At 38.4% G+C, this 11,392-nt stretch overlaps 1 protein-coding gene across 1 annotated transcript; it reads left to right on the forward strand.

The window, feature by feature from the left end:
- Positions 1-3,580: 3,580 nt before the first annotated feature.
- On the forward strand, positions 3,581-9,087 carry nitr6a (novel immune-type receptor 6a). The gene is made up of 6 exons (XM_079432978.1): positions 3,581-3,612; positions 3,724-4,077; positions 4,210-4,284; positions 7,220-7,345; positions 7,497-7,528; positions 7,659-9,087. The coding sequence occupies exons 2-6, from the start codon at positions 3,834-3,836 to the stop codon at positions 7,785-7,787; spliced, it is 606 nt and encodes a 201-aa protein (XP_079289104.1). The 5' UTR covers positions 3,581-3,612; positions 3,724-3,833; the 3' UTR covers positions 7,788-9,087.
- Positions 9,088-11,392: the final 2,305 nt, after the last annotated feature.

Here is an 11,392-nt window from a genome sequence, read left to right on the forward strand (position 1 = left end):
CAGATGTGTACAACACTGGTTGGGGAGCTCTGCTCGTCATTTGGCCATTGGTCAAAAAGGGTGGACAGTCTGCATATCAACTGCCTAGAAATGCTGGCAGTATGTCGGGCCTGTCAAACCTTCTTACCAGACCTGAGGGGACACCACGTCCTGATCCGCTCAAACAGCATGACTGTGGTGTTCTACATAAATCATGAAGGGGGGCTGTCATCGAGGCACCTTTTTGTGCTAGCAGAGTGCCACCTGGAATGGGCTCAGCTCAACCTGCGCTCGCTGAGAGCAGTACATGTTCCGGGCAAACTGAACCAAGGAGCAGACATGTTGTCACGAACCAAGGTCCCCTCAGAGGAGTGGATGCTTCATTCGCAGACGGTTCAGTAAATTTGGGAAATCTTTGGCAAGGCGGAAGTACACACCTTCACCTCAAAAGACTATTCTCATTGCCCAATCTATTATTCCAAGGACAAGAATGTGTTGGCCCATGAATAGCCCAATCTCCTGCTCTATGCTTTCCCCTGGTTGCTCTGATCCCGCAGGGAATCAGGCGAATTGTGGAACAGGAATGCAGAGTTCTCGTGGTGGAGGAACCAGTATTGGTTGGCCAAGCTTTCACAGCTGCTTGTAGCAGCCCCATGGCCCATTCCCCTGGGACAGGAATTTCTTTCTCAGGTGAACAGGACAATTTGGCACCCTCGGCCAGAGCTGTGGGCTCTGCATATTTGGCCACTAAACGGGAGCCTGCATGGCTCCCAGAGTATTTCTAAACACAATTTCTCAGGCTACAGCTCTGGCTACAAGACCCCTCTATGCCATTAAATGGTCAGTGTTCTTCGCCTGGTGTTCAGACCATGGCGAGGACCCGTCCATCTGTGACGTATCAGTGATAATGTCCTTCCTGCAGGAGCTGCTGGATAAGGGGCTCCCCATTCACACTCAAGGTCTATGTAGCGGCTTCTCACGCCCCTATAGCGGGTCAGTCGGTGAGCAGAGATAACCTTGTTGTCCGTTTTCTGAGAGGGGCCAGAAGGCTGAACCTGCCCTGCTCCCTCACTGTCTCTATGTGGGACCTGCCCACTGTTCTAAGGGCCCTAAGGGATACCCCCTTCAAGCCGCTGCAGTCTGTGGGCCTCCGGACCCTGTTGTTAAAAACCGCTCTGCTACTGGTGCTAGCATTGGTAAAACTTATGGGAGACTTACAAGCACTCTCTGTGAGCCCTAATTGCCTGGAGTTCGGGCCTGACGACTCTGTTCGGGCCTGGATACCTAAGGTGCTCTCCACTCCATTCAAAGCAGAGGTGATTACTTTCTCTGCGCTTTCTCCCTCAGAGGAGGATCAGGAGCTGAATCTACTCTGCCCCGTTAGGGCACTGAAGGTCTACATTGAGCGTTCCACGCCCTTTAGGCAGTCTTAACAGCTCTTTCTCTGCTTCGGTGGACACGCCAAAGGGCATCCAGCCACAAAGCAGAGACTTTCTAAGTGGGTAGTTGATGCTATTCTGCTAGCCTACTCTTTCTTGGACCTACAATGCCCCATAGGAGTAAGAGCCCATTCAACCAGAGGTGTCGCCTCTTCCTGGGCGTGGTCTAGGAAGCCATCGCAGAAATTTATGAGCATTGCAGAAATTTGTGCGGCGGCCGGCTGGGCCTCGCCTTCCACATTCACTAGGTTTTATAACCTAGATGTTCCTGCCTTACAGGCAAGGGTTCTTTGTTTAATGTTCCTGCTTCTGCAGTACCATTCTGAGTGGAAATTTGGCAATAACATGTTCAAACCCATCAGAGGATCTGTTTGTGCGCTCTCAGCCCCATGGGTGCTGAGGTTGTGCAAGTCTTTTTGAACGATCACCCAAGGTAGGGTCTGAGCTTAACCTGCTTGCTGTTCATGTTCCCTTGGACCCTGAGGTGTCTAGGACAAGATTACACATGTGGTTGTTCCTCTACCTTAGTACGGCATGATTGTACTGTGTTCCCAAAGTGTCTTTAGCAAGATGCAGTATGAGTGAAGTATCAAAAGGGAACGTACTCTGTTATGAACGTAACCTCGGTTCCCTGAGATAGGGGAACGAGTACTGCGTTGCTAGACGTGACTCAGTCGCCGCTTCAGTCGAAGTAACCTAAATCCTGTGGCAAAGTGGCCGCTTATATAGCCAGAAGGCTCCACCCATTCTGGCGGGCTTCACAGCCATAGGTTCGTGCAGCACCGCTGCCGAGCCATTGGTTCGTCTTTAATGGACTGCACGAACCGATGGCCGTGCAGTTACACTGCGTGATTGAATAAGGCTTCAGTTCAGGAGAAAAAAGACTTTTTCCAAAAGCGTCTTTAGCAAGATGCAGTACTCGTTCCCGTATCTCAGGCAACCGAGGTTACGTTCGTAACAGAGAACGTTAAATAACAACATATGTTTAATGGCATTTTAAGGCCTCATCAACACTAGTTGGAGTGGGATGAAGTTATTTCTGAATAAATTACCTAAATAAAAACTCTGTAGGTATGTGGATTCTCATTTGTGGGTGTGCTCTTGTTTATAATAACATACTCATTGTCAAGCTGTGAGGAAATTGTAGCTGCATATTGAACTTTAGGTTATTTTGTTCACACATTAAATATGTGGTTGCCACAAACACCTATAACAGAAGAAGCCTGAATATGCAACGGTCTTCTGCATTCTCAATTTTCCAATGCATTAACACTGTGGTCATGAAACATTTCAGAGGCAGTGTTACACCTATGAGCTTAAAAATTGCACCTGCACTTTCACTCTCATGTAATCACAGGATGTACGTCCGTCTCGTTGTGACCTGTTTCTCTATGATTACTATATATGGTGCTGATGTGGTCGGCGGTTGTTTCTGATGGCCATTTTTAGAAAAACAAGAAAACCACAAACTGCACAAGCAGCACTTTTTTATATAAAAACAATTTGTGTCAAGTTCACATACTGTTATCTTTTGCATGCATTGTGTAGTCCAAGATTTATCTCAAAGATTGGAGACATAAAATAAATAACCTTGAAAGAGAATAGGTTGCATTTCCATTGTCAGTTTTAATTTTTAAGTACTAAAAATAGCAAAATGATTTGGACTTTTCAAACTTTGGACTTTCCACTTCAGTTCATATACTTAAGATTTTACAGCCATTGAATATAGCCCCCCCCACACACATAATACTACTTGTATGTTAAATTGGGAATTCTGTAATTGTCCCTGTATATTTTAATGTAAATCTGGAGACTGACATGTCTAAAATGTGATATGTAACAGTGATGCCTTCACAAACTGATCTTGCTGCCATTAAATTTGACAATTTGAAGTCCAGGAGCAGGGCTATATAGCTACACAAAACTAATTTTTTTGCATGCCTTGACAGTCTTTAATCACAGACAATAAAGTGACACAGTTATTGATCATCACCCCATAAATTTAGTTACAATTTTCTTCAATTTGGGAGTGGAGTGAGAGATACCAGATCGATTTCAACCAATCACAGTCTTATTCAATTCTGTCTTGGTTTCAAAGTGTCCAATCACATCACATGCAAGTCTTTTAAAAAGCAGTTTCGCACATTCATTGCCTCAGACATGATCATTTGGGCAATTTTGATCTTTTGGGCTCGTAAGTATATATACACTCTTTCCACTGTTTAAATATTTATTTACTGGTCAATTCCATGTATGTGTACACATTTAGTCTTTAAAATAAAATCTCTGTTCTGTTCTGTTTCAGCTGGAGTTCGACCTGATAGCAGTGGTGAAATTGTCTCATTGCAAACGTTCCAGCTGGGAGATGATGTTACAATCAAATGTTTCTCAACAAAAAAACATTTTGGCAACACAATGGTTTGGTATAAACAGAAAATTGGACAAATCCCTTGTCTTATTGCACTATCATACAATTATTGGAATAATATCCAATTTGAGAATGAATTTAAAGATGGGAGATTTGATATTTCAGCAAGTGAAGATTCTTTTCACCTCAACATCACAGCTACAACCAAGGAGGACATCGGAAATTACTACTGCGGGACAGTTTTCTTGAATAAAATAGAATTTATGTCTGGAGCACATCTGATGCTAACAGGTAAAATATATTCAACATGCTATTGTCTTATAAATTTTCTTTTGTAGTATAGACTATTATAACTAACTTATCTTGTTTATAAGTAATTTAAAATCATCATATTCCTTGACATCTATATTTGCTGCTTCTAAGGACATGAGTCCAAAGACATTAACATGGGATGTGAGGAGACAAAAGTTGTGAATGGAACCACTTTCAAAAATACTGGTAAATTTATTGCTATGATCTATTGCTTTATACAAATTATCCAACCAAGGGGATATTTATTTTTTTATTTTACAGCTATTCCAGTTACTTTTCCCCAACAGGTCTCAAAGTATGCTTACTGAATATATTACGACAGTTCTACTCACAGATTACACGTGTAATCTGATGTCCATTGTTTTATTATTTAAAATATAAACCTTTTTGCGAAATGTTTTTTTTCTTGAAAAGTGTGCTTGCATTCTTGCTTTACAATTAATGCCACTTGATTTTGGCAGCAAATGCAATGACATTTAAACACTGTAAAAATATATTTCTTAAATGTCCAGATGTTTTTGACAAGTCATGGGAAGGTGTCTATACAGAGAACACAACTATGTGCAGCAGTGTATTCACAGTAGGGATTGGCGATATAACCAAAATTTTATTTCACGATATGACTAATTTTATATCACGAAATAGTAATTTTTTTCTTTTAAAAAGGTTTTTATGATATTAAAATCTTTGATACCATAGAATTTTCATAATCCTTGTCACCAATGCCAATATCAAACTAATAGAAGCCTGAACAAAACACAACTCAAGCTCACTGAAGATAAATAAACAGTCAGTGATGAAATAAGGATAAGAAACTAATTGCAAGCAATAGGACAAAAACTACAATAAATAAGAAATGCTACATACGTTGTTTAAATCTGTGTTAATTATATCTGTCTATCTATCTATGATAGATGTAATTAACACGTGTATTATGTATAGATTCTATACATATATCTAAATATATAAGTATATCATTATTATTATTATTATTTTTTAATTATTTCTTCCTATTAAAGTTACAAAAGTGAATTAGTCGAGCAGTGCGAGATTTTCTAGCAATGTGCTATGATTAATATGAATGGCAGACAGAACAAATATTGGACAGCTTCCCCTTTAAGACTGAAGTCCGGATCCAATATACAGTTACATACGTGTTTTCACTTTCAGCTGTTTACTCTGTCTTAAGACCTAAATCGCTGTGTTTATGAGGATACTTCCAAAGACTGGGATTCTGACGCATATAAGTGTGTTTATGTAATCATTCAAAGCCAATAAAGCAGCAAAAAAGAAAAAAAGAAAAAGCGTGCTCCTCTCACACAGAAACAAAAAAGCGCACACATATAGCTCTGTTGTTTGCTTAAAAACGCTTGCCCATGCTACAGATGTAGTCTCTCTTGTTTAGGAACGAGCTCGTCGTTTTCTCGTTCTCCACCTGGTTCTGTCTCCACTTCATGTCCCATGGTGGCGTGTAAAGATCACAGTCATCCAAATGATGAAAAAGTATTACTGTAAACAATGTATTTTGCGACACCACGAAACATAATATGAACATAATATGAAACGATAGACTTTTTATTTCGTCCATCCGATATATATCCAGGGGCGTGTCTACGTGGTGGCCAGGGGTGGCACCGCCCCCCCCTGAAATTTGGCTGGCCACCCCAGGTGCCCCCCCTACCAGATGTCTTGCGATAGGCTTGTTTTTAGTTAATTTCTAACTGCATCTGGCGTATCTTGGCATGTGTAGGCAGCTGCCTAGGGCCGCTTTCTTCTCTTCTTTATTAATTTTAGGCATTTTAGCGTGATCTAAATGACAGATGTCGAGAGCGCATAATGTTACGCATTTTTTAAATCTACATTGTTCTTTTATGAATTGGCTCGGGTCTCACTCAGAGGTGGGTAGTAACGAGTTACATTTACTTTGTTACATTTACTTGAGTACATTTTTTGGGTAACTAATACTTTTAGAGTATATTTTAAAATGGGTACTTGTACTCTTACTCAAGTATATTTTTAGAGAAAAAAACGGTACTTTTACTTCGTTACTGTGGGCGACGCTCCTCTCGTTACTGTATCTTAATGAAATACAAGTTAAAAATGCTTTGGTTTATTCCAAACGCGCCATCTACTTTTCTCTGGGCAATGAACTATGCCCATTCGCGAATGATTCTTTCTTTTGAGTCGATTCTGTTTAAAGGCTTTATCAAACCAGTTGGCAAACCAGTGAATCGGTTCGCGAATCAGTTTGAATGATTCGTTCAGTTCCCTGCCGCACGCGCTGAGTCTCTGAAGCGGTTCTCTCTCAGATAACAGAGAGTTTAAGAACATCAAGAGCGATGAAGACGTGGCTTTGGATCTACAGTCAGTTGAAAGCAAATCTGCAAAGGCTTGTTTGCTAGAGCTATATGAAGATCTTTTATTAGATGAACACCGCGTGTGCTGTCTACTGTTCACAGGTATAGGCCACGATACCACTATGACATCACCAGTTTGTTGTACATGTACCTTACATTAAATGCAATGTATAATTTATACATTAAATAAACTGTCACAGAGTATGAAATGAACACCCGCGGAACCCGCGTTAGCTCTGAGCAGCGGCGCGCGGCCTGTTCTAGACACAATTAATATTCATATTTTTACTATATTTATGTAATATAGGCTACATTTGTTTACATTTTGCAGAACAGAAGATAAAAATAAAAATAAAAATAGACTATATTCAGTACCTATATGATCCAAAGTAACTAGTAACTAACTACTTGAGTAGTTTTTTTATCCGATACTTTTTTACTCTTACTCAAGTAACTATTCAGACGATTACTTTTACTTTTACTTGAGTAAATATTTCTAGAAGTACTTTTACTTTTACTTGAGTACAGTTTTTGGGTACTCTACCCACCTCTGTATATAATATAGGCCTATTAACATCGTGTATCCAACCCCTCCCCCCGGCCACCCTCTTTTAAGGCAGTGCCCCAGACTGGCCCCCCCATTTAAAATGCTCTAGACACGCCCCTGTATATATCGTCATATCGCCCTAATTCACAGTATTTTAAGAAAGAAGCACGTTGTTGCTTTATTAAATTCTTCTCTGTTTCCCCCCCCTCCATTTCAGATAGCAATAATCAGATGGTATGGAATCCTGTGTTACTTTGCTTGATATCCTTCAATGTTGTGTTTGCGATACTAATAATCGCACTTATGGTTGATTATTTTAAACGCTGGAGTAAAAGGCAAAAAGGTAAAATTCACACTCACATTCACACTCACACTTTCCATTTGTTAAGAGATTAAATGCATAAAATAGTGATCTAAAGTTTTACACATTGTAATATTATGAGCAAAACAATTTAAATGTTAATTGAAAGTTTCATTTTCTGCACATTTTGAAGGATCTAAAAATGAAACATTACCATCATGCGAGGTAATTTTAATTTAATATATATTTTTTACATATGAAATCCGTTTTCTAAAACATTCTCATATGTACTTCTAATCCATTAAGATTAGAAACCGAAAAAATGAAATAAAAAGAAATATGTTTTTTTTAACAGATTGAAAATTCAGATGTGAATTATGCAGCTGTCAGTTTTGCCCCTGCTCTTCCAGCCAGAAGATCGAACAACAGACACTTGGCTGAATACAGTGAAGTGAACTACAGGCAGAGAGATCACATGCTATAACGCTATAACAGTGTTTCTTCAAAAAATGATTTTGATTGCACTGATAGAGTCCAAAATCAAATACTGCAAAGTAGTTGTAACCAATACCATGTGTCAGACTGATTGACAGGTTGTCATATGTCAAATGTGTACATATGTGTTGATGATTTATGGCTATTTGACCCCTCTGTCACCCTGACTGTCATGTCACCGGAGTCCTGTCACCCCTGACTGACATGACAGTAGGGTGTGTAAATGAAAAGATCAAAACAGATGTTAGATTTGACTTTTGATGGATTTATGACTGTATTTATGATGTTTTTATCTCTCATAAAAACATGGCGTTTTTATGGAGTTCCTTCCTGACGTGTAGCTAACGTCCAGTCTGGAGGTGTTGGGTTCTTCCTGATTGTGGAAAAATGGCTAAGCAAAGGGGTGCGTATTGTCACCTTAACAGGATCATTGTTTGTTTGCTCTATAGGCTAAATGTTGATAGCTAAGACATCACTGTTTTGATTGTATGACAATGATAAACATGTTTACAAGTTTTAAACGCATTGTGTCACTAAAGCAAGTCATGCTGTCTATTGTCTTTAAATTAAACTTGAGTTTTATTCTTTAATTTCTTTAAAATAGCCTGACCCAAGTACTTTTCTCACATGAGTAGAAAACTCTTTGGGTGTGTTTGTGACAAACACATACATTTTTACTTCAGAAAAGTATTTGAAATGTATGACTGAACTTTTCTCATTTGACAGACCTACGTTTTCAAATGATTTATTGTTTCAAATTAACAGCCACAGGGAATACATGTTGTTTTCTAATGTTCATGAAACCTTTATTGGTGTAAATTTCTCACCTAGAACACAAAACTTGTACATTTTGACTATTTGACTCTTGTAGGTATCATGCCATTTGAAATGGTTTACTAAATGATTAAAGGGCCAGCATCTGTGTTTTCAACATGAAAGAGAAGTACAAGGATGTTTCAACTATTATCATAATTTTTTTGACCCTAATAAACTGGTAATGAATTTGCTATGGCAAGTGATACAATGTACAGTTCTCATACTATATGTGTAAACAGCTGTGCCAAAACATTTATGAGTATGTTTGCATGCCAACAGATTTTGTTAGGGATGTGTCTCATCTAAGAATCACAATCTTTTGTAAATAAAATTTTTCTAACATTACTAGTTTTAGTCATTTTATCACGATTTCAGATGGCCGTTCACAATTTGTTTGTTGGACTGTGTATGTTTTTAGGTGAAGACACCTCTTTGTGACCTGTCATCACAATAGGAATAAATGAAAATTAAGTAACAGTCTTTTCTCTTTGAGATATTTCTTTTAGTGCAACTTTGTGTCTGTCCACAATGTGCGCACACGAAGCATCAACACAAAAATTAAGTTTTGCTGTTTTACCCTTAGATCTATTACAACTGAAACAAATCAAACTATTGCACTGAAAGCTGCACATTCAAGTTTGAGCATGTTAAAATTTCCACACTCTTGTAAAGAGTATTGATCAATTTAATCTATAACCTTTTGTACATTTCAAGAGACAAAATCACTAAGAAAGAGAGTATAGCAAGAAAAGAAAATGTTTATAATGCATATAGAATTCAGAAAATCTGTTTGGCAAACAATTGTGAAAGTTTATTAAACGCGGATTTGTAAATAATATTTTTATCACTCCACTGGATTTAGTCATCTTGCTCAGAAAGCAGATGACACAATTCACATTTCGTTTGTTTGGCTGTGTTTGTTTTAAGACTCCTCGGCAAGTTCATGCTAATCCTTGCATGGGAAAGATTGCATGACGAGCACATACTTATTAATTTAAGAAAATTCTTGAACATTTGACTGAACTTTTTATTATTTTGACAAACCTCCATTTCAAATTATTTCCCTTGAGGTGTTTTTCCACAGAATCTTTTTCAACACAATGACATTAAACATTAAAGAATATTATCAGTCACTATCGCCATCTTCTTTGACTCAAATAAAGCAACATCTCTGGTGTACGTAAGCATCTACAATGTGTGCACGTGCTAAACATCTTTGCTTCTCCACTTCTGTCATATTTATTTGATGTAATGCAAACATAGTTTGAGAACTATATGATGTTCCACGCTTTTGTAAAGGTTATAGAACAAATTCAACATAATCTTTACATAGGAATTATCTTTGCCCAAAACGAATTGACTAAAAATAATTGAATTACAGAATGCAAAAGTGTATACATAATTTAAGAAAAATTGCAATAATGCATACAGAATACAGAAATCCTCCTCTTGATCTATTGTGACTGACATTTTACTAAGTCAGATGATCAGGAGTATGGATGAACCGCCTCACATTTTGTTTGTTGCACTGCATATGTCATTAATATGACTGTACTGTAGGTGAGGCCTTCTCTCTGAGAGCCATCAGCATTCAGTGTTTATAGAAATAAATGAAAATTAAGAAAAAATTCTTGAGTGTTTGTGGGTATTTCTTTTTTTAGGACAATTATCCATCTATTTGATGTGAGACCCCATTAAGTATCGACACGAAAATTAAGGTGTGCTGTTTTACACTTACAACTGAAACATATCTAACCATTGTGCTCAAAGCTACACATTCAGTAAAGTTTGAGGTTGTACACAGTCTTGAAAAGGCTACAGACACAAAATATCAAGGAATTTTTTTTGTGCTCCCTATGTAACTCAAGAGACCAAGTCACTGAGAAAATTATCATACGCACAGAAAACCCACTCATGATCATCTGGCTGTATTTTTGTAAATGTTGTTTTAAATTACTTTTTTCTTACGCCACTACATCTAGAGCTCTTGTTCCGATAGCTGATGATGATGTGCACATTTTATTTGTCGTACTCGTTTCTTTCACCATTTCCGCTTGAGATTAAAGTGTAGATAATGTGACCACAATTAAGAACCATAACATTATACTACATTCCCTTTGAAAAGGTTATAGACGTAATCATTTATACAGGAAATATATTTGCACAACAGAAATATGTATCAGGATAACAAATAGGGGAAGTCGTGGCCTGATGGTTAGAGCGTCGGACTTGTAATCCGAAGGTTGCGGGTTCGAGTCTCCGACAGGCAGGGATTGTAGGTGGGGGGAGTGAATGTCCAGCGCTCTCTCCACCCTCAATACCACGACTGAGGTGCCCTTGAGCAAGGCACCAAACCCCCAACTGCTCCCCGGGAGCCGCCGCAGCATAAATGGCTGCCCACTGCTCCGGGTGTGTGTTCACGGTGTGTGTGTGTTCACTGCTGTGTGTGTGCACGAAGGATGGGTTAAATGCAGAGCATGAATTCCAAGTATGGGTCACCATACTTGGCTGAATGTCACTTCACTTTAAATACCTATTACTGAAATCCTCTCTTCTAAATATATTTTTAAAGTTTTAATGTTGATTTTGATGGCCTACCCCACTAGCTGATACCACTCTATACTTTTTCATAATTTTTTTTAGATGAAGACTATTCTCAGAATCTGGTCAATCATGTCGCGAGTGTTTGCAGGAAAACATGAACAAATACATGATACATGACAATGCGGCTAATAGTGGGCCAACAAATTTTTAAAAATAGCTAAATTTGTTTTTAGG

This window comes from Barbus barbus (assembly GCF_936440315.1).
Source record: "Barbus barbus genome assembly, chromosome: 2".
NCBI classification, from domain to species: Eukaryota; Metazoa; Chordata; class Actinopteri; order Cypriniformes; family Cyprinidae; genus Barbus; species Barbus barbus.

Excerpts from the sequence above, each read along its gene's own strand:
- nitr6a (XM_079432978.1), top strand. The coding sequence starts at position 3,834 with ATGGTTTGGTATAAACAGAAAATTGGACAAATCCCTTGTCTTATTGCA. Across the intron at positions 4,285-7,219 it reads AACCACTTTCAAAAATACTG|ATAGCAATAATCAGATGGTA; the intron begins GTAAATTTATTG and ends CCTCCATTTCAG. Across the intron at positions 7,529-7,658 it reads AAACATTACCATCATGCGAG|ATTGAAAATTCAGATGTGAA; the intron begins GTAATTTTAATT and ends TTTTTTTAACAG.